General features: G+C 40.9%; 1 protein-coding gene across 5 annotated transcripts in view; it reads left to right on the top strand.

Annotated features, from left to right (window-relative positions):
- The window catches only part of hspa12a (heat shock protein 12A), a 55,896-nt gene that overhangs the window by 16,711 nt on the left and 14,843 nt on the right, over positions 1-24,342 (top strand). Inside the window, exons 2-10 of one of the 5 annotated variants that reach the window (XM_076742796.1) lie at positions 5,816-5,892; positions 6,671-6,795; positions 11,116-11,302; positions 12,359-12,463; positions 12,851-12,967; positions 18,030-18,201; positions 18,381-18,395; positions 22,322-22,408; positions 23,859-23,963. In XM_076742796.1, coding sequence (XP_076598911.1) covers positions 5,816-5,892; positions 6,671-6,795; positions 11,116-11,302; positions 12,359-12,463; positions 12,851-12,967; positions 18,030-18,201; positions 18,381-18,395; positions 22,322-22,408; positions 23,859-23,963 — 990 coding nt within the window. Of the gene's footprint in view, positions 1-5,815; positions 5,893-6,667; positions 6,796-11,115; positions 11,303-12,358; positions 12,464-12,850; positions 12,968-18,029; positions 18,202-18,380; positions 18,396-22,321; positions 22,409-23,858; positions 23,964-24,342 lie in introns of all 5 variants that reach the window. The other 4 variants (XM_076742794.1, XM_076742797.1, XM_076742798.1 and 1 more) reach the window with 4 other exon arrangements.

Raw genomic sequence — 24,342 nt, 5'->3', positions numbered from 1 at the left:
TGAGGAGCAGAGGCTGGATGGTGTTGAAGGTGCTGGAGAAGTCCAAAAATGTAATCCTCATTGCACCACTGCCCCTGTCCACATGAGAGAGGGATCGTTGTAGCAAGTAGACAATAGCGTCCTCCGCTCCCTCCTTCTCCTGGTAAGCAGACTGCAGAGGGTCAAGGGCATGGCGCACCTGTGGCCTCAGGTGGTGTAGCAGCAGCCGCTCCATGGTCTTCATCATGTGTGATGTCAGGGCGACTGGCCTGAAGTCATTTAGCTCCTCAGGTTTTGGTCTCTTTGGGATTGGGATGACGCAGGATATTTTCCACAGCTGAGGGACCCTCCCCTCCCCTCGAGAAGGAGAGCAGAGGGTGGGGTGGGGGGTGCAGTACTCTGAGGTGCGAATGAGTTGGGGTGGTCAAACCCGTTGAAGAAGTTGTTCAGCTGGTTCCCTCTCCCCACATCTCCTTCGATGGTGGCACCTTTGAGCTGCAGCCGGTGATGCACACCTCCCTCATGCTGTTGTTCTGCAACTTCTACTCAAGCTTCCTTCGGTACTTCTCCTAAACGGAGGTACCGACGGCTTGTATCTCCACTTTCTTGCTAGCTGCTTAGCCTTTAGCTTAGAACCTGCTCTGCAGCCTCGATACGGCCTCCTCGCTTGGTCAGGTAACTGGGGAACCACACCAGCACAGGACTTTGTTTGCAGAGTGAGCAGTTGGTTCCTTGAATAAACGGGTTTTGGCTTGTTAACATCCATATCCATAGGATAGAGGTTAATCAGTGACAAAAAAAAAAGAGCACTGAAAGCTCAAAAAGTACAAAATAGCACACAACACACACGGAGCTGCTGGAAGGGCTCCCACTCGCGATGGCGCCGGAAACGGAATACTCAAATATCTGTTTTTGCACCAGAGGTTTCTCCATCAGAGGTAAACCAATATGACATTCTTTTAAAGATCTAAATACCTACATATTACAATCAAATGTATGGATTTTTTTTTTTACAATTAGACTATAAATTGAAATTTAGAATATTTCTTGACCTTGCCCTAGAAGGTGCTAGTGATATTGGCTTTAGCCAGTCAGGCACCATAGCCAGTGAGACAGATGAGGTTGATGGCACGTGTGATATTAGTGTAGTGCAATGAAAAATCCAGACTGGGGATGAGGCTGGTGATGCTTGACATAGTGGCGCCATTGAGATAAGTGAGAACTCTCTTGCCAGAATACTTCCTGGTGGTGATGTTGATGGTGCTGATGCTGTAGGCTGGGAGAAGAGGGATAATGAACGAGTCTATCATTTAGCTCTGCAAGGGTTTACTGGAAAATATGGCAAGTGTGGGGAAATGATCATTCTTTTTGTTTTACACTCATTTGAGCACCACCTCCGAAGAGGAAAATGAATAACCAAATCAGTTTGATATAAAAAGTTGGGACCTCTTGATCAGTTTGATCTCTGATCTCATAATGCCTGGTGAAAATAATTCCTGAGTTAGATGTAAAAATATTCAGCTCTGCATGCTGTTTTTGCTGCTTCTCTGATGTCCACCCTCTCGCTCTTTTTTTTTTTTTTTTTTTTTTGGTATTGATGAGTTTTACTTCGTTTCTGTCCAGTTTGAATGAAGTGTGTTTTACGATGATAAAATTACTGTTTCTGTAAATGGAGTCTGGTGTCGGTGAGAGCGTTTTAACAGCTGTCTGGTTAAATGAAAAGGTCTGTCTCTATAGGCATCCTTTCCATAGTATTATCAGACACTTAAAATAACAATCTGAGCCTATCAGTTGCAAAACAAACACTTTCAGGGGACGTACGTTGACAGTACACGGATGCCTGGAATGATTACATTACAGCCTGTTTTGTGGCTGCCGGCGCTCTAGCTCAATCCTGAACCAATTTCAAAAATTGTTGTCTCCATCTACATTGTCACTTACACACACACAAAAACATGGGACAATATGGTCCATAATCACAGATAGGATTTTACCAGAAATGTCTCCCATTTTTCCGGGACATTAGTCTCTCAGGACACATGAAACGGCACCAATTGGAATCTCTGCACCCAACATTACTTCCATTGATTGAAATGAAATGTAGGTCAAGTTGAAAGGAGCGCATAATTCAACAACACAGTATAGGACTTTATTTGTTTATTTTGTAATGTGTTGATATGTAGAGGACATGTTTTAGCTGCAATAAATCTACCTATACAAATAGCATGTCTTTCACTGTGCTGGTTTGCCCTCTTATGGGAATAATTGAATGTCAGTTGTGGTTAATTTTACAGCCCTCACACCTGCTGCCTGGAAGTATTTTTTATTATAAATATTTTCAGTTCCCGTGCTATCTATCTATCCATTATACAATGACATCTCCTCTTAATCATAAATTAAGCAAACTCCTTAATTCAGTAATTGTCCATGAATTGCTTTCACATGGAAATAAAAATAATAGCCAATCTAAATAACAACAGTAGTAATGTTTAGTCTGCATTATGTGCACAAGAATCAAACCTTTTGTTTATTGTTAGGGTTTGTGGACAACCAAAAAACAAGGAGTGAACCCAGTGATGAAGACTTTACAAAAAGGCTGAGAGGAAACAGTCCAAATGATTTATTTAACTACAATAAGGACAAACAAAATCCAACTAAAAAACCCAAAAACAAGAAAGCTACAGGGAAACAGGATACAGATCAAAAACCACAGATACCAGAGACTAGACTAGGAATTACTTACTAGAATCACAAGGAGCAAGGAAAGCCACATATAAGGGATGATGCCTCAAAGGCATAGGGAAACACACCGACTTAAATAGACTGAGAGGAGAACCATTCAGATACAGGTGAACACAATCAAACAATCACAAGGGTGGGACAAATACAGGAAGTATAGCAGACAACCCAAAACAGAAGCCAGAAGCGCTAAATCCAATTCGCCATCATTGGAGAACTTCATCAGTTACACAAAGTAACACAAATAAAATTAGAACTCAGAAAACTACACAATGCAAAGGCAATGACTCAAACAGTTCACTGCAAGCACCACAGCAACGCTAGAAAACATTGCATTTCAGCAAGTTTTTGGCCAGACCTGAAAGAATTTTTGCAATAACTAAAAAACTGAAGACCACACACTCTGTGAATGAAGATTGTCAAAATAAAAGGTAAAGGTAAAGAAGGTAAATAAAGAAGAATAAAGCTAAAAAATCATCTTGAGTCTGTATTCCTGAAGAATGGCAACTTTCTGCTTGTAGATGAGACAAAGCACACTAATGTCAATGAGAAAATAATCTGTTGTGTACCTTAATCTTAGGCGCTGTTGGTCAAAGCTAAAGATATAAGTTGGACAAGTTGCACAGTCAGGTTTAGATTGCTAAAATGTTAGTAAACATACATTTTAAGCTTCAATTTTGCAGCCCGGACAGAAAATTTTGAGTTATTACTTTGCTGGCCCGATGTATCAGTCAATTCCTAACACCCCTGCTCTTTGATACTTCAGTAATAAGTAATGTCACACTCACACCAATACTAATAGCTTTAATAGAAGCCAACCTGTAGCCTGTAGCGATGTTTAATCTTTACTCTGGAAGCAAAGAAAAGAAAGAAAGAAAAGATTTGACTTTCATACAAATTACAGCAGAATCCGGTGTATTTTTGTGGATTGTGCAAGAATATCAAGGCTAAACACAGCTTTAAGCAAGTGACTGTCAGTATGTAACATACTATAAATGACCTATAGCCTACGCGCTGTACACAGCACTGATTGGTATTACTTCATCTCTTACTACTTTTGTATTATGAAAGTAGGATTTAAAGAATGGAAGTTGAAGGTAAATAGGTGGCATTCACAGTCTTCAGCTGCCTGTTCAGAAACTCTAATGAAATTTCTTATTGCATAGAGGTAAACAAACTGAGACGAGCACAATAACAAAGAACGGCCGAACCTCATAATACAGCACTTGAGATATTATTCACTACAAGAGCAAGTTTTATTCCTCTAATCGTGATTTGATTTTTATGGCCATTGTTGGCAATAAAAACTCAAGGTTGTAAAGGTGATTTTGGGAGTGGGCTGTCAGGGCTGCAGAGAGACGGGCTGGATGGGGGCTAGATGGAGTCTAGCCACAGGTGGTCTGTAATTCTGCACTGTAATTGCCTGGCAAAGTGTATTATGGGTCTTCAGACCACTCATCCACTCCGTAGGGGTGGACAAGAGAAAAGGGTGAGCGAGGCAGAAAAATAGGATGGATAACATGATGTCCCGTCGTGAGACAGTTCTACCAGACATTTACAATATGTCGAGGGAGTATTATTATTGTGTGCATTCAAAGAACACTTTCTGTGAAGGCTATTAAACCAGACCAATGAAAATGATGGTTGCAAATGGGGAGACAATCTCCGATTCAATTGAAATGTCATTGTGTTTTAAAGACAGGTGCAACACGTTTTCTGCTGTTTGAATGGAATAGATGTTGTCTGTCTGTAGCTCTGCACCAGGAAAGGAGCCATCTTTTCACTTCTCTGCCATTTACAGCCTGAGACTTTCCGGAGTTCAGGGTCAGCAGCCAGCCAAGGCATCCACAGTAATTTAGTATTCAGTTCCTGGTTGTGGCAGCACCCACTGTCCTACCAGAACCTCTCAGTCATTCCTCAGTTAAGTTTCTGAGCTCCCTCAGCTGCCATGACTGTTTGATTGCAAACAAGGCTCATTAAATATATCCTCCTGCTAATTACAACAGTGAAACCAAAAGGATTCTTAATCCATCGGACCGGTCAAAAAAGGAATTTAAAGATGCCCCTTGGACGACTGGAAATTATAATTGGCATTTTCATTATTTACTGACATTTAATAGGCAAAATTATTCATGAACAAATCAAGAGATAATCATAGTTAGCTTCAACCTGACTCTTGGTTCTCGACAGTTTCTCTTTAGTCACAACCATCCTCTTACGACAACAGCAGTTAGGAACTAGAACCGGAGGCAATTGAAAATAATAATGCGAAAGTGCTCTAAACTAGACGTGTATGTAAGCTACCAAAGGCTTTTCACTTTTTTCTGGGCCATTAAATCACATGCATAGAGTTTTTTTTTTTTTTCAGTCATCAAGTATAATATGACAGAAATTCTCTTTTATTGAGTTATACCAAGGTCTGTACAAACACTGTGCTCATTCTCATAGGACTGAATAGCCTCGTCTGTCCCAGCCTTCTGTAAAACACAACTGTAGCAGGAAGCAATAAAACCGAGTTAAAATACATAAAACAAAACCAAACAATGACAAATAAAGTCAACAAAAATCCAGGTAGAAATAGTAACTGTTGGCGTGTGCCTTCCTGATACTCTAACAACTTGGTAAAAAAAGGACAATTCACATTTAACAAATGATGGTCATACAGGTTTAGTGTACACATCCCTTCTTTTCAAAATGTTTGCAGTCTAATAGAAAAGGTGATTCTTTCCATGCTGAAGCTATCATCAATAATGTCAAGACCAAATACAGGATCTCTAGTTTAAAAGGAATGTGCATGAACCTCCTTCCAGAAAGGATTTAATAATGTTCAAAATAAGAGTATGTGATAATGACTTGTCTTGTAGAACCCACACTGTCTCTAGCAGTTGGAAGATTTTGTATAATGACTCTTTTAAGTTGGGTAATGAAGAATCTGTGTCTCTGAAACTCTCCCTGTGAAGCTGAACTTGAGGTTTTCCTTCATTTTTGTTTTACATATGTCGCATTAAACCTTACACCCAATCTATTAGGCACAATCCAAATTAAAGGTGCATTGTCCAGTTGTGACTTGAATGTCTCTCTCTGTCTTCCTCTGCAGATGCGATGGCTAATCCTTCTCCAGCGAAGAGCATGGGTGACCCTGGAATCACCCCACTTTCACCTTCACACATTCAGGTGACTCAGTTGTCTTATGGACATGGACTCATTTCTGTACCTATTGCTACTCTGTGTGCATGGTAAAGCCCAGTACAGTCTGTTAAAATGGTCGTTCTCCAGTCAGCAGGGTGTTTTCATAGTCTTCCTTGATATCATTCTGTTATTCTTTTTTGCAATATGCTTTTTGCTCAGAAACTGGTTGACGACTACAATATCTGTCTTTGGTCTGTCTGCTCTTCACCCTTTTCATTGGCTATTCATTGTTTTGTCTTCCTCGCTCATCTATCTTGCGTAACAATGTTAGAGGACCGTAGCAGGAGGACCAGACTGGGACATTGCAGCAACAAACAGTGATGGGTCAAAACACAGGAGGAATATACCCTCTGAACCAGTGACTCCTCTGCCACCATCCAGCTTTACAAACCAAAAATAAACTAAGCAAACTAAGAAAGTAGTTATCCTACCAGAGAATAATGATACATAATGATAGTCTTTTCATTACCAGCCAGGCCAGGCATGCAGGAATGAGTTGCAGCTATTCACTGCTGCTGTGTGTTCATGTATGTTATAAGTGCTAGTTTTTTAAAAATGATTGATGTCACAGATCCATTGTTGTTCTCTGTGATTGTGTTTGAACCGCTGCACTTGATGACTGTGAATATAAATGGGTTTGTAACAGCTTAATTTGTCTGTTTGTGTGTGTGTGTGTGTGTGTGTGTAACTCTACAAGCAGCCAGTCAACGTGTGCCATCAGGTGTTTAACTCTATCTATCTGTGTATTCTTTGTGTACAGCAGAATGACACAGACCAGGTCCCACCAGAACCATCCTTTGTTGTGGTCGTTGCCATTGATTTTGGCACCACATCCAGCGGTTATGCTTACGCCTTCACGAAGGAGCCAGAGTGCATTCACACTATGAGGTAGGCCAGCACTGCAATGCAGACACTCATTGAATAGGAATGTGTGGTAGCCTCTACATCAGCATAATGTTATTTTGCTGGTAGTGGCCCACCTGCTTTTAAGACAGCAAACACAAAATGTGGAGAATAAAATTATCCTACATCCTGTACATGATGCAAAAATAGCAAACACTGACGTAGCAACATTTTAATCAAAATCTGATGACAGCTGATGTGTTAACCAAAAGACTTTTTTTTATTTTTAATTGTAAATTATTTAGTCATTAATATTTAATATCATAAAGAAATACTTAAAAATTGAAGCACTTGAATGAACTTGAATGCAATTTTACTATTATTTTTGGAATTTCCTCTCGCGGGACTAATAAAGGAAAATTGAATTGAATTGAATTGAATTACTACATTTCAAAGCTCTCTTAGCTTTTCTAGTTGAATAAATAAACAAAATGAACTCACAAAATGTCAAGAAAGGAAATATTCGGACACTTATTTTCCTCATTAAAGCTGCAGTAGGTAAGATCGAGAAAAGAGCAGACATAGCCTGAAAATTTGAACGTCACTCCCCCTCCCTCTCCGCTGCACTCAAGCCCTGCCCCCAAGCCCCTCCTCCCTGCGGCGTCTGCGCGGCTGCCGTGACAACCAGTAACGTTAGCCTTAGCATCGGAAACAAGCTAACTCTGCCCAGCCGCTACATCACAGTCGCTAACATATCGTACGCGCTGCAGAGTGTTACTGTAACAATCACCATATTAGCTTTCTGGTTATTTGTTGTCTTAGCTGTATATGCTGTTGTTGGTTGTATGGGTAGTTCCTTCTTTGCTGGTGGCTGTTGCTCCGCCATAGCTTTCAGTAGCCTCCTGACGCCGCTCACAGAGCTGTTTGACTGAGCGGCAGCCAGCAGCATGAGCGGAGGGAGGGGGCGGTTCGCAGCGTGTGAGTAGTGATTGAAATATGTCAGACACTCCCTCAGACACTCCTCTGGCTCTGATTGGTTGTTTTGTGTCGGGCACAGTGGATTCTTGTAAATCGCAGTAGGAGCAGTAGGTGGGACCAGTGGAGTTTTTTTTTTCACAGATTACATGTTTCATGTACTGCTGTCTGGACAGTTTTAGCAAATATGACAAAAATTACTTTTATACAAGTAACCTACTGCAGCTTTAAACGGAAAAATACAACGTAACGCTACACCTTATGAATTCAAGATTGTGTCTCACCTTTTGTTAACTCATCATAAAACACACTTGATTCAAACTTAACAGTCCTTGAAGACACCCTGGCTGTACTGCTTCTCTTGTGAGGATGCAGATAATAAATCTCACTAAAACCGCTGTTAGAGCTATCATCAACTCTGAACTTTGATTCTCTGAGTTGTGAAAATATTAAAAATATGCTTTTCCACACTGGTGATGACCAACCTTCCTCCCACTGTTCTCCCACTTCACGCCTCTCATGTCCCCACCCTCTATGTCTTCATCATCCCTGGAGTCAGAGTCCTGGTCCAAGTGATTGTAAATCACCTCAGCTCTGTTTTCCCTGTCATCAAACTGGCCTCCTTTGGTCTCACAGACTGTGTGCTGCTTCCAGGTTTACAGAGTGCAAATCATCAGCAGTATATGATGCTGTAGGTGAGAGATCCTTATGATCTGTTAGCAAAAATAGATGGCACAGATGAAAAGATCCAAGAACATTAAATTTACACTGTGTGTTCACTGAACCCTCTCTGTACCAATCATCACTGCACACTGTGTATGCAAAAGTTACCAGAGCAACAAAATGCACGTTTTCCTTTTCACTCAGTGCATTTCCTCACTGAACAATCACCTTCAGTCTGTGTTAGTGTGAACTCTCCTCTTTGTTAAGTAAGAAAATGCATGCTGTGACAGATCGTTGCTCCATGCCTTGTACATGTATCTTATCCCCGGTCTACACGGGATGTGATAAAGCAACATTTTTCTATTGTCAATTGCTAAGAACTCCTGTTCCTGTTCACTCCTTCAAGGAGCGCTTTAGACTGGGACAAGAACCAATTAATTGTATAATGAAGTGGCTTACATAACATTTACTCACTCAAAAAAGGGGAATTGCTGTGAAGCAATTGTAGATAATCAGGGAACTGTTTGCTGCAGTGATCTGATTTGGAAGACTTCAAAGTCAAACCCAGAGAGCACAGCCAGGTTTCTGCTGGACAAACCAGGCTTTGAACATGCATGTGCATTACATCACATTTAGACAGCGAGTGCAGTGTGGCGGACTGAAAGGAAAGTTCATCACATGTAGTTTTAGATCCTCATATTCAAAATACATTGACTCAAAGTCCAGCTAAAATGTAAACCAACACCAACACAGTAGCCTCATTAAGTATTAATAGATTGTTTTTTGCACTTCTTTGCAGGCTGTCAGACCCCCTCTCCTAAAAAACCTTCAGGAGCATCTCTGATCACCATTTTGTTCGCAAAAAACAAAACAATAATGAAAATGTACATTGTGTTGAATACCTTTAAGGAGAAAAATCTACCCAACACAGATCTCTCCCGCACAGGTCATTAACTCAAACATCACATAAAGTTGAATCAGATATTATCATTCAGTGCTACTAGATTTACAGTGAAAACAGCTCCAGATCCCCCTGATTATTTAGTATGGGGGAGACATCCTTACCCAAACAAGGGCTGGACGGAGGCTGCCTGTGTTGTCTCAGGGAAACTGGAAGATAGATCCTCTTCTTATCGCTTCAAATTTCCCTCACAGAGATGGAGCTTCCAAATATTCTGTGTAAGGAATAAAAAAATAAACTGTTCAGCATGATGCGAAGCCGAGCTCTACTGACTTATTTTGTCTAACCTAATTTTATTTTATTTTTTTGGTTTATGTCAACAAATTCCGTGAAAAGACCAAAAGCAGCAAGTCCATCTTACAAGAACATTTCCTGTATCGCAAGCTCATTTGAAACCTTCACAAGAAGGTTCAGTTTTTTTCAAGAAGCAACCAGTTTGCTCAAACAAGAGGAAAGAGTGTGTTTGTTTGGGACAGCAGCAGTTTAATACACATTCTGTGCTCTATGAATTCTGCTGTCCTACCTCACTGACTTGTTGCATAAAGTTTCTGCTTTGGTTATTTTCAAATGTTTATTGCATTTGTTTATTACTCTGATCATGTCAGTCAACTGCAGTGATGTGTATCGTGGACACACATTGTCCAGTGAGTGTAGTCGATGCGTTGCATTAGTGTAGTGAGTCAACACTGAGTAATGGACGAGATAAGGCAAAGATTTAGCTTTAGATTTCAGGCCGGGCTCTGGTCGTCACTCCGCCTGGCTCCAGTTCAGTTTCACACAGTCCAGAACTCACATATTACTGAGCATCTCCAGCATGTTAATGGAGGAACATGTCAGCCAGTGTAACACTGTGGTTCACTGATGTGTTTTTAATAGTTTTTGAGCAACAATGGAACTGACACAGAGGAATAACATATGCACACAATAGATGTTAGTACATACATTCAGTGTTGTTTGATTGTTTTTATGACACAATGAGGAAAATGTTGATTGCCATCAGAAAACCTTTTAAAGCTGCTAGCTGTTCTAGGCAAACATTAGTTTATTGTGTGCTTCGTTTGCACGTCCTGCATGTAATGTAATTGCATGGCATGTCATAATTTTGATTCATTTTACATACAGAAACGCATTGCACCAACAGAAACCGAATGCCGAATCAAAACAGCTGTTTAGTATCAAAATAAAAAAAACTGCACTTTTCTGGACTACTCTCATGAAACAGCACAGTAAGAAAAAAAAAACTGGCACAGCAGCAACAGCAGCAGCACAAAAACTGTCAGTATTTCAGATGAAAATGTAAGAAATATCCCACCATCCACATATGTGGATGGTAGAAGCTACTCCATCTCTCAAATTAGTTCCTCTTCACATCAGGTGCTCTTGTTGAGATAGCCTGCATAATCCCATCATACACTTCTCCCAAGGAACAGAGATAACACTAATAGCTGACCTCCATTTGTCCAAAACTACAGTGGTAGCTCAATTAGCCTAGAAGAGAAGTTCATCTGGCTTTTCTGACAGCATTTAATGATTGATGTGAACCCTGCACAAGTCTTTACAACTTGTCTGACTTTTCACTGTGCATACAGTATAGCCTGTCATAGATGTATAACTGCATGTGCAATTGATTGAAAGTCCCAAAACAGTGGCGCTTAAGTGGGGGTTTCACCTAGAAAATTATTATTCAGCTGACAAAGTGTCAGCATAAAGAAGCAGAAATTCCAATTTGTGGTTCATGTATTGATAACTGACTCGTCTCCCCCCAGGCGTTGGGAAGGCGGGGACCCTGGTGTGTCCAATCAGAAGACTCCGACCACGATCCTGCTGACTCCAGACAGGAAGTTCCACAGTTTTGGCTATGCAGCACGTGACTTCTACCATGACCTGGACCCCAGCGAGTCCAAACAGTGGCTCTACCTGGAAAAATTCAAAATGAAGCTCCACACCACTGCAGTAAGGAAACAAACACACTGTGGATACACACATAGCGGTTGTGCAGGGTACTCTTCTTGCAAGCATGCCAAGCAGCATTACTAACACTCTCTGTCACCATCACTCACTGGGCTGATGTTATGTATTGCATTGCAGCTGCAGTGCAGGGGGTGATGTAGTAGTAGTAGTAGTGATGATGTCGTAAATGCTGCTGTACGTCCTGAGCAGAAGATGTTTGGAGAGTGACATGACTAATAATCTAAAGCCCCACTATTGGCCTCTAGATGCTGATGTGTTCATTACAACGCATGGCTTGAACTGAACCAACTTGTACAGAATCAATTCCTGCACATACTGGCAATTATACTGTCATTATAGAAGTGGAAAGAATGCAAATGTAAGGACATTCTTGTGGGTTGTACAAGTGGTTAGTTAAGTTAAGTCATTGTGTTCCTGGGAGGATCAATGTTCTCAGCAAATTTCATGACAACGAAAACGTCTTGTTCGCAAAGTGACACTGAAAGGTTAAGCCTAGTGATAATCTATATTTATCTTACTGTCAACAAATTCCATGTGCAGACCCAAACCAACAATTATGTATTTAAAGCTTGATATATACCATGAAGACACAGACACTTTGTTGAAATTACTCAGGGCCTTAGAGCTGATAGCCACAGGCGCAGAATGGAAGTATTGAGTGATGCACTAACTCATGGTTGGTTCTGGTTTCCATGGGACTCATTAATGATAAGAAAAGTGTAACACGAGATGTATCCTTAAGCTTGGTGATGGAGCCAGACGAAAGATCCTCTGTTGACAATGAGCATTTTATGGCAGTCTGGCTGCTGGCTGTTGAGATACACTTTTCTGATTGGTGATTTAATTGATGAGCAACTGACTGACCAGAACGTGTCAAAAATAATTATACTGAGCAGTGTCACTTAGCAGCAGCAGAGTTGGAAATCTAGACCTCGTATCTCTATGATGAATACGTCTATGTGCTCTTCTTCTTCAGTGTTGCAGTGGTTTTATGTCCTTCATTCAGCTCTAATTTTGACATTGTCTCCCTGCAATCAGAATCTGTCCATTGACACAGACCTTCACGCAGCCAATGGGAAGCGAGTGAAAGCTCTGGACATCTTTGCATATGCATTGGCCTTCTTTAAGGAGCAAGCACTGAAGGTAACATATGGCTGTCAGCACATGAGTGTATGTTGTGTTGTTTTACAGAGACAAAACTTTTATTCACGTTTAACTACATTCTGTAGAATTTGGGCTCAACCCCGGCATGAACTCTGGAGCCACTCTTCAGTTTATTTCAATGATCTATTTAAAAATAGTATTCCCAAATACCTAATATGACTCGTGCAGACTTTATGTACTTTATTACATAAGAAAGGCAACATGTCAAAATGGGATCAGTTATTAACAACAAGCATAAGAAATAAACCAGTAATTCTTGTTTGTGAATTTTGAAGCACTTCACAGTGTTGTCGGCCCACGGTGTCACATCAGTCCTGCCTATGAATTTTCTAGCCTGTTGACTGTGTTTTCCTTTCCGTCCTGCAGGAGCTGAGTGATCAGACAGGCAGCGAGTTTGACAACAATGATGTGAGATGGGTCATCACCGTTCCTGCCATCTGGAAAATGCCTGCAAAGCAGTTCATGAGGGAAGCTGCCTATAAGGTGGGCTCAGCAGCTTCATCTGTAAATGTACATTTGTTTCCAGAGTCCACCTTGCATCTCCACACGAACAGAGGACATTGTAAGTGAAGAAACCATGTTGTTTGTGGTGGTGTTCACTGACTGAACATCTGACGAGGTGCACGTTGAAACACAGGATCCAGGAAGCAGTTCCAACAATTTACAGTAGTCAAGGGTGGATTGGAAGGGTTAGCAGCTGGTGTGGTAGCAGCTGGTTGGTGTATCATTTTTATTTTTGTTTTTTCAATACAAAGGAATATTAGAAGAAAATATCAAATCTGAATAGTATCAAACAAACAATAGGATATCAGGTTATCATTTTGATTTAAATCATTGATGCATCTACAATCTGTCATTTTTCACACAGGAATCTAGCATAATGAAATACAGAACAACCTGTTCACTCAAACAATGCATGCCATATCAACCCAGTAATAAAAGAATAGGTGAAAAGTCGATATTAAGTGGATGGTTTGAAGGGAAAAGAGGGAGTCACAGGCCTGCAGGGTGGATTTATATAGTCTTGGAGGAGTCAGGCAGTCTAGTCGGGAGTGGCAGTCAATGCGATGACGCAGTTTGGGTGGAGACTTGTGATTTAACAGTAACCATATACTGAGAATGACTGAAGACAGGATCTTATGATGATGGCTGGGGAATGACCTGCAGTAATATGAGACTGCCATAAACACATACAGTGACCTACAGACTGGGGTAGAGGATGAATGGAGGTAGTCTGAGAGACATTAATATAAAGAAAGGAAGGAGGGATGGACAACTACGGAAAGTAAAAGAAACTGTCATAAATTCGGGTTTTACATGGTGTTTTTTTTTTTTTAACAACAGTTCAACAGTGACCAGGATTGATGTGATCACTGTGATCTGACTATCAAATGTTATCTAGTTATGTAGCTATGCTCTTTATAAGCAGGAAAGTTAGGTCAGTGTCAGTGGTAATGCCCAGATGTAATGAGCTGTAACGTGTTGAGATTGTGTAATAAATTGTAGGTAGTGGCTCTCTCTCAGCAGCTGTATGGAGTTATCTGCATACCAGTGGAAATCAATATTGCCCTTACAGATGACTACCAGAGGTAACAAATGCTGAAAAACAATGGACTCAGGGACAGAACTTTACAGCACTCCATATGAAGTGTCTGATCAAGTGGAAGTTCACACTTGATTGTTTGGGTTAGCTGGCAGGGTGGATTTAACACTCAAGTACTAATCAATTATACACACAGTACACAATGTAACACATACGCTGATACCCTTTGCTGTGCAATAGAAACAGAAGCCATTAGTCTCTTTCTGCTTCTCCGCTGATTCAGCTTAGTCTGATCTCTTTGCTCTTTCATATACAGTGTATACACTTCTTATTACTGTTTGCGTATTTTGAAGGACACAATTCATCACAGAATCTCAAGAAACAGCAGTGCCTTCATTTGCTTAGTCATGTTACATTTATCCTTGCTCTCTTGTCAGTGGAGGGTCCTCACAAGCAGAGAATTTTAAACATGTGTGTGTGTGTAAGTCTCTTCAGGCCATCAGTGTATGTGGTCACCTGGGTGTGGCTGGCTGCAGCACAGAAAGAGGCACGAGGATGATGGAGGAGGAGAGAGGAGAGGCAGAGAACAGCTGGGATGGGTGGGGGGACCCAGGGTGTGTGTGTGTGTGTGTGTGTGTGTGTGTGTGTGTGTGTGTGTGTGTGTGTGTGTGTGTGTGTGAGTGATGTGAATTTTCTGAGGGATGGGACTGAGGAACTGACTTTTCTCTCTGCATTATTCTGAATTATGAACCTGAATAGCCTTTTTTTTATCATGATATTAGATTCCAATACACTCTGAACATGAGTGAATGTGAATACCACTTGTTCATGATGATGTCCTGTAAAATATCATAGCTCAATCCCCAACATTACAACACCATCCATCCCTGTGTCCTTCATGAGAATGTCATCCAGGAACATGACTAAGATCCAAGGTTTGCTGTAGAATATTAGCTGAATGAACAGAATGAAATCCATATATAACAGTACCAAAGAGGTTTTGTCTGTTGGAATGACATGCAGTTCAGATATCCAGCTACCTCTGCATTTGTGCACTTTGGATTTGAGTGTCTCTCTCATTTAACCACTGTGCTGTGTGGTTCAAAGATGTGAGTGCATCATTTATTAACTCAGCCACAAATGGCTTGAAGGAAAATGTACTTAAATGGCCCTACAAATTTGAAATTGTTGCCAGACCTCATTCACATTCGAGTAAGAGGCTAAAAGGCAATAATGCAATTGTCTGCAAAGGCTTCAACAGCTGATCTTGAAAGACCTTTGAAATGTACAATTTTAAGGCCTTAAAATATCTTAATTCTAGACTGTTGTAGTTTTTTAGCGAGCATTAACTGATCATGTCTTCCCTTACAATGCAAACAAATCTGCTGCTGCTTGCTTTGATTTACCTTGTTACAAAAAAGGGATTATTAGCCTTCGTTCAGATCTCTCACGTCTGCGTCTAAGTACAGAAGTGGAGTCAGGTTAGCCTAGCTTAGCATAAAAACTTGGAGGCAGAAGAACACACCTGGCACTGTTCAACATTAAAGAAAAACATAAAGACCCACCAGTCATGATACAGTGTAGTTATGTATACAGTGTATCTTGTGTGTTTAGTCAATACATGAACAGAAATAGTTTACCCAGCCTGCACTTCAGTGCACTTTCTCTAGCTGCTGTTCAGGTCTCACATGTGATCAGTTAGTAAAGGCTCTGTATAGGCATGATGGTACCAAACCTGGCAGCCTCACTGTGATCACAAGATCCCTGGAGTCCTTGCACAGTCACCTCATCCAGCTGTTGCTCTCAAAGATAAAGTTTCAACACGTAACCACCAACTGTCAAATTCACATGTCTATAAAAGCTTCTGATTTCTGTATGCCAGTGAAACAAACATGATATGATGTGATATGTTAATTAGTAGACTAGGCTAAACACGTCCTGACTTCATTTATTAAGCTCTTTTGGGACAGAACTCCACAACAAGCTGAAAATCACACACATATCATGGCCTGATGAGTTGATGCGGACGCCCTGCTGGAACCAGTAGCATCCATTTGGAGCTGATTTTGGACATCTGGCAAATGTCCATTATTCACTCTTGTTTTAGCTCCATTTGGTTTCCACCAACTCCTGAGAAAGATTATCTGTCTCTGTAGCTGCTAAACACTCCACTATGTTGACCAGCTAGTCGTTACCTGTGTTTACCTGTGGATGTGTTTGGTGCTGAGCAGGTAGTGTTAAAAAGCTGCATAGAGCAGAGTTTGGTGATAATTGTCAGTGCGTTCATCAGTATGAGTGACACCTTTCACAGTACACATATGATCCATCGATTATGTAAAACTATTGATTGAATTTGAGAACATTGAGTTTTTAAACACTGATATCATCTTTGGGTTCTGATCACATCCCTGATGTGTGTGCTCAACGGGGAGGAAGAGGGGGTGGGGAATGACGAAGAGGCCAGAAACAGAGAAAAGGAGGAGAGCTTGGAGCTGTTCTCTGCAGTGGGGCTGGAGGCAGGAATGGAGGGATGAGCTGATGTGAGTGTAACACAGAGGTAGAGGGGAAGTGAGCAGAGGCAAACCTGGGCGTTGGCAGTGACTCAGCATCAGGCAGTGTGGATGTGATCTGATTTGATTGGCTGTTCATGGAGGACAGAGGGAAGGAGAAAACGAGTGAACGGCAGCCCGCTGTAACCACTGCTCCTCCTCTGATCACACCATCTGTTAGTTCTTCTGAGGCCACAACGGAACCCACAGGCCTTTCTACTGCACTGCATCTGCTTTTCTCTCCTGATCCATCCCTAACACCACACACCATTACATCACTTTAAAAGGACTCTGCAAATAAACTAAGCAAGAAGGGAGAAATTTTAACCCGTTCATATTAATATCGGGGGACTGAGAGCTGTAACTTCTGAGGGAGGGGTTCTGAAACAATCCTCTTTCCTCACCAGCAGCTGAGAATCAGAGCATTGAATTACAGCTGCTTTATATCAAGCTAATGTTTGGCATCTTTCTGTGACCCTTGTGACACATTCTTGGCAATTGATTACACTACTGTACTTCTGCTGTCAACATGTCAGACGCTCACAGCTTGTCTGCACAGAAGGCTTTTCCTGCCATCTCGTGCATCTGAAGGAGCAAATCTGTTCCTATGAAACGTAATGACCCGCTGAATCGGCCCCTCACATTAACTCCAGAGCTAATGAAATAAAAAAATGAAAACTAAATCATAGCTATAACGAGCGGCTGCTGATGTGTCCACTACTTGTTCCTACTGATTGATCGACTTAAGTTCAGATTCATCCCGCACAATTAAATTGCTGTTGTGACGAGTGCTGCGACTAACACAGCTACATGCTGCAGCCTTCATCTGAACATGACATGACTTACATGTCAAGTGACACAGATCAAACATGCACAAACATTTTTTCTCAGTGTCTATAGTTAACTTTCAAGAGGCATCACATTTACCTTTCTGCACCACAACAATGATCTGCTCTGTAGTCTTCTCCTCCATCACAGCTCTTAACTGCAGAGATCCATAAATCTTGGTGTGGTACTTCTAATATTGATGCAGTTTGTTGTACTGTACTAATGTTTTATGTGGAACTAGCCCCCTCAGCAGTCAGTATTCATGCATTTCCAGGAGTAGGACTGCAGTGTTTTCTGCCATCCAGTATGTCAGCTGAGGCTGTGACTGCAGGACTTCAATAGCTTTCCCCATGGACAACACAGTCAGCATGGACAAGATCCCGCTGCATTGCACACACTGCATCAGTTTTCACACATCTCTGAGCAGATGTCCCAAACAACATTAATACATTTTAAAAGTAAACCTTTGACCTCTTATACAGCTGCTTTGAGTCAAGACATGGACAAGAAGAATAAAAGCAACAGTGTGGATGGTGGTAATAGTAGTAACAACTGTAAAAAAGTCCAAAACAACAAAAGTTTGTGTGTTTAATATTTGTTCTGTCTATATTCTGCCTCTGTGTAGTCTGCTCTGGTGTCTCGGGAAAACCCGGAGCAGCTGATCATCTCCTTAGAACCGGAGGCAGCATCGATCTATTGCCGCAAGCTCCGCCTCCACCAGATGGTGGACCTGGGCACCCAGACCACCCAGAACGGCTTCAGCCCCACTGACAACCTGGGCAGCGGAATGACTCAAGGTACCTCCCATCAGCACTGACACAGTCATTGTAATTCCATGCTGATGCATTCACACAGTATTTATAGCCTCTGACTCCAAGCTCCATTGACCATTAATCATGCACACCCCCATGCTGATGAGTCGGTTTTCTCAATGTGTAACATGCTGTTTTTCCTCCTGTTGAATGTTTTTCCATAGTTTCTCCTGGTCATGGTAAACATGCTTTCTTTTTAAACTCACACAGGAAATGCATGAGAGTTCACCTTTTACTTTTTGTTTCTTTCCAACATCACATTTCAACTTGCTCTTGCTTCTTTTCCAATATTCTCCTACTCATAAAGCACATCTTGATTTATCATGAGAAGTTCAGTGATAAATTATTCATATCTCTGGTTTTAGTATGATATGGTCCATGTTTCATCCCAAGTCAATCTTGATGCTGATTTTGATGCTGTGTTGAGTTTCTCCTAGTGAGCTGGGAGGAAATTGAGCACTGAACAAAATCAGTATCAGTCTTTTTTTTGTCAGCCATGACACCTACGAATCAGTAACGACCAACTCACATAAAACACTGACATTAAAGTAGTGTGCAGTCTAATAAACTGGCTGACTTCACACAGTTTGCAGCTGTTTGATAAAACATGGCAGCATTGCTTAAGTTGTAAAATGAGTCGTTACAGTCAAAATAAACTCCACATTGAAATCTCATAGAACAACAATTATCTATACTAACAGGAAGAAGTTAGCACATTAGATTGTATTACTTTGTATTTGGTCATTATTCTCTCACTGTACGTTAAAAATCACAGTTTGGGCAATACGAAAACATTGAGATCAAATTCTTCAAGCCAAACCCGAACTGACAGATGTTATTTACCTGCATGTGAAGCAGCAACAGCAAAGACCCACCTCTTCCTCCTTGCCTCAAAGATTTTGTTCATCACCACCATCAAAAATGTGGTGTAGTCTAACCTCTTATTATGCCTGTCAAGACAACCACAATGTGTCATTCACTTGCATGCAAACAAAATATATCCAGGTTCAACAGGTTGGTTTTTTGTTAGCCAGTCACGTGAATAGAAAATTTACTTTTCTTAATGTTTGCATTTGTTCATTCTTTCTTTTCTATTCAGCAACCCTTTTACTCATTCAGCAACCCAAAATATTTCAGCGTTTACAGTTACATTAGTCAAGGGGGCGCTGTTGGTCTCTTTACTGTAAATATTAGCAATCTAGGAACGGAAGCCTTCTATTTTAGGACTTTGCAGTAGACTGTAGGATTCAAAAGGCCTGACTGCATGTCTTCAGATATCAAAAGGTTGTGCTGAGCATCATCCAGTTTCAGACTCTTCCTCCTCTTTCATGGCTGTCATGTCCCTGTGCATGCTGCAAGGCTTTGAATTAGTCCCAGAAACATGTCCCCTTTTGACCAAATACGTCCAGTCAATGTGGAGCCCCAGGAGCCATATCAGGAGCAAACGTTCTCTTTTGCACATTTCTTTTTTTTTATATATATATATATATATAGACCCTTCACTTTTCCTGGCATCCCTCTACTGCTTTCAGGTTTGTCAAAGAACAGACATGTGGGGTTTAGATTCTTTATGCTGGACACCTTCTTACATCCATGACCCTCTGCACCTCCACATTTCCTTGTAGTCTCTTAGGTCATTAGATCAAATGTTTTTGGCTCCAGGCTCTTAAGCTGTGACAACAAAACATGCATCATCCACGGCGGACATCTTCGGATCTCTTTGGGGTTTTGTCTGTCAATTTGCTGTGTTGATGTCTTCATTGGTTTGGTCTTTGTTGTGTATATGTTATCCACAGTACCTTACTCAGCAGCTGTACTTAATCAATAAATCAATTTTCCAGTTACAATCTAATCTACGTAATATTTCTGCTATAATAAGTGGTAAATATATTTAATGTATAGGTTTTGGATGGGACCTCAACACGACCACCACTACCACATTTGAATACACAAAATCAAAGGAGCCTTATGACATAATTAACAGGAATGAAATTATTATTCTGATCTATTTTCATGATAATATTGGTGATGTTGGCTGGTTAGTCTGTGGGTCCGACAGCAGCACTTGGATATGGATATTCACTGTCTCCAGACTATGAATTCTGATGACTCTGTGACCTCTGACCTTTGTTGTAATGCAGCTGTCAGGCCAGAATTTACACATTTACACCAGTTTGTTATTGGGATGGTTTTGCTTGAAGACGTAAGGTGAAGCAAACACTTCTTACTTTTCATGATCCATGTCCAGTGACAGCTACAGGCTATGTACATAATGTTTTAATTGCATGCAGATTGGAAGATATAGCGTGAGAGTTGAGCAAAGCATGAGAGACAGAGATGTCAGAATAATCAGCCCTGTAAAACAGTAAATGGGCAATAATCCTGAGGGATATTTTCTCTGTAACAGTGAGCTAAGTTGCTTGCCATATTTTAGAGGAGAAAAAAGGCATAGATGAGTTTTTGGTCACAAAATGTTATCAGCAATAATTAACATGGTTATCTTTCAACCTTTTGGGAAATTTTGGTATTACAGTTTTGATTTTACTTTGCTGTCTGGCAGATGCCCAGCTTGTTTGGCTCTAACCCCCAATTTAAGGTTTGAACATGAACAAGAAGGCTAAAAGATTTTTTTGCTTTTGGATATTTGAATAGCACACTGTGATTTTAATAAAGACATGACAGAACATTTTATAGTACAAGAAAGGCTAACCTGCTTAAGCTGAGACAGATGTTTGTATGAACTCACCGTGTCTGATGAGGTGGTTTTGCTTGCATATTACAAGCCTAAAGTTGTGGTTGTAGTCTCATATCATCTGTGGCATCAAGCCTGGACAGGTTCTTTGGTTTCATGCACATGACAGCACTGAGACGAGTTTCAAAGCCCACAGTGTTAACTTCGTATTATTTTACTCCAGTCCAAAACATGTGATGGAATGGCACCTCAGCTCGACAGGTCCACAGGTCACCCAGTCAAACCGTTTGATGATTGGGTAATTTACCAAGCATCACCCGCAGGCCTGTCTACACATATTATTTTAGATTTTCTTAATAACACTTTGAAAATTGAAGTCAATTTAGATCACCTAATATTTACATATTAAAAAATGATATTGCTATTTTTTGCTGTTTTCTGACAAACCTATTTGAATATCAGCAGACACAACATGGCGTCCTGACCCAGAGGTTTGGAAAGGATACTATGTTATTCCATCAGTCTGAGCTGCGTTTATATGATGTTGTTGTTGAAATGTCAGGCTGACGTAATGCTCACTGTAGACCTCTCTCATGACCTCTGTGAAGAAAATAAGAGTTGAAAAGTTGTCCTTCCTTCTCTGTATTGTTTCCTCTGTGTAGGAGGAAATGTCCCTCTGACATTTATTCCTGCCAGCTCTTCCTGCTATTAGCCAGTCAACCTCAGGTCACATGGCGTCACTGTAGTCTGTAGGTGTAGACTGTGGTGTTTCGGTAAATCGAAACATGATTGTTTTTTTGTAGAAGTGTTTAGGTATTTTTAGAAAATGTTCTTTTAATCCAAACCATCTGTGCGGAAACATGTATAGTTGTAATACTGATTTAATACTGACTGTTTTTTTTTTTTTTTTTATCAGACATTAAGCTCATAACTGGTGAAGTTGCCTGAATGTGTTTTCTTTCCATTCTTGGAGCATGGATGTTGAATTATGAACCTGCTGGGTTCGTCTTCATGTCATTCTGCTTTCTTGGTATGGTTTTCTGCAGATGGATTTACTATTTCAATCATATTTATAAGGTTAAACTAAGCTTTAGCTGTGAGCAACGTGATTGGTCACCCCCGTTATAACAGATAAATTAGAGGCAGTGATCGCATGCTGGTATGTACTAACATATATATATATATATATGAAGAGGCAAATGATCTATTTATCATTCATTTGAGTTCAGTTGTTCTTGAATAACTTTGATCAGACTTCTACAGGAATCAGACTTGCTCACTGTGTGGATACATGTGCATCTCAGCCTGCTGCTTGCCTCACACACCACTGTATATGAGCCACACAGCTTCACATAGCAGAGCTTCACGCCTTCATCACACTCACCAGAACATTCTCTCTCTGTTAACAACCAGCTAAGGAGCATGTTCGGCGCAACCGGCAGAGCCGCACCTTTTTGGTGGAAAATGTCATAGGGGAGCTTTGGTCGGAGCTGGAAGAAGGTAGAGTCTTTCTTTTCTTTTACTGATCTATGATTGCCTGTCCCTGTTCCTCTTCGGCAAACGCTCTTGCTGTTTCCTGTGCTGCCAATCTGCCACATTAGATACAAGCTTTAGAAGCCACATTTTGGTAGACATAGAGCGTCTTGGTTTTTGGGGCACTGTAGCAATCCAGAGATGTGTAGAAAATGTCATATTTACAGAAAGCCATCAAAAGCTATTATTTTAAATAATATGTCTTTTTGTATTGTTGTATTACATCTTTTTCATCATGTTTGTCATCTTTTATTTCATCGTTTTGGTTGTACCAAAAGTAGCTCATTTTAGCTAAATTGCATATTTCTGCCATACCTCCTAACTTGAATTGACAAAGGAAAACTAAGGGTCATCATAACTCAGGTTTTATTTGGCCATTGGTTCTGTCAGTTCTGATAACTTTCTACTCACCCAGGTGATTGTTGGCAACATGGCAACACTAAAAATAGGTCAGACAGGTCAAGAAACATCAGCAGACAGCTTGTAGACTTCCCCTGAGGTTAGTTAAAATATACTTGGAATAGAAAATGAAGGGTGAACAGAAAGATTATCATCCAAACTGTTGGAAGCATCCATCATAGTTTACACACGAATGTTCTTGTCTTGTTTTCCTATTAAATGGGGGATTATTAGCAGCATTTCAGATACGTTCACTTTTAGTTTAACCTTCAAATAAAGTGGTTTAAATAATGTGATTAAACTGATGGTTTATTTACAACCTGTGTAATCATCCTACTGCTTGTCTGGTGCCCTGTTGGACTTCATTGTAGTGATGTCATCGTCCTCCCACAACTCAGCAATTAACTTAGTGAGTACAATGTTATCATAACTCATAGAAATTAGGGCCCGTCTCAAGTTGCAATTGACCTAAATTCTCCAAGTGCTTATGTGCCTAAACATAACAAGCAAATGCAGTGTGAATCAGTGAAATGGGTTGAAGCTTGTTTTAGCATTTTAATTTTGAGCGGCTGTGATTTCCGTTGCACTTCAAGAGAGATATTATTTGAGTCAAATACAAATGGAACTGCTGCCTTTTGAAAGCAGTTAGTAGCTGCACACCCACACACAAGTTCTGTGATATGTTGTTATAAAGAAATGCTTAAAATGTGACTGTCAGTGTCGATGTTTCACTGTGTGAATCATCTGATGTCAAACTGTCAACTGCTGTCCACCATCCTGTCTTTGCCAAAGCCAGTCCTGAGTCCCACTCTCTCAGTCATCACCTCACTACTGTGCAGCTGACACTACAGCTCCAGAAATGTAGGCCAGCAGTTACTCTTCTTGGCCTGGTTCAAGAAGCTGGAGAGTCACAAATGTCTAACTTCCCTTGAGAAAGTTTCTAAAAACAGCAGAGTTATGGTAAAGAGGCGGTGGCTGCATGTCAAATATGTTCCATTTTTATGCATTCTCTTTGCAGGTGACCGTTATGTGGTGGTGGACTGTGGTGGAGGAACAGTGGACCTGACAGTCCATCAGATCCGACTTCCAGAGGGACATCTAAAGGAGCTCTACAAGGCCTCAGGTAAAAGGACATATGATAAACACCATCTTCCTCACTGTCCTCCTTGGTGTCTCCCTCACTGTCCTCCTCTTCAACTTCCTGCATGGTAGATGATGAAGATGCTCCTCTCAGTCCTTGCTTGAGTCTCAGATTAGTTGCCTCCATTCACAGGTCAACAGCTGGCTGTGGGTCAGATGTCTCTATGGTCATCTTTGACGAGTGTGTAACAGACGAGATTCAGACCTTTTATTATGTTGAGATGTGAGAATCCCCACACGCGGCACTGCTCAAAGGCAGCGTAAGAGGCAATTTAACCACCTTGTTGGAGGAACAATCTGGATTGCATCAGCATTAGAAACAGTGTGTGTCCTGTGGTCCTCAACAGGCAAAAGTGTCTGTG

Source organism: Chaetodon auriga, chromosome 11 (genome assembly GCF_051107435.1).
Source record: "Chaetodon auriga isolate fChaAug3 chromosome 11, fChaAug3.hap1, whole genome shotgun sequence".
Classification (NCBI taxonomy): domain Eukaryota; kingdom Metazoa; phylum Chordata; class Actinopteri; order Chaetodontiformes; family Chaetodontidae; genus Chaetodon; species Chaetodon auriga.
This window is presented reverse-complemented; position numbering and strand designations above follow the sequence as displayed.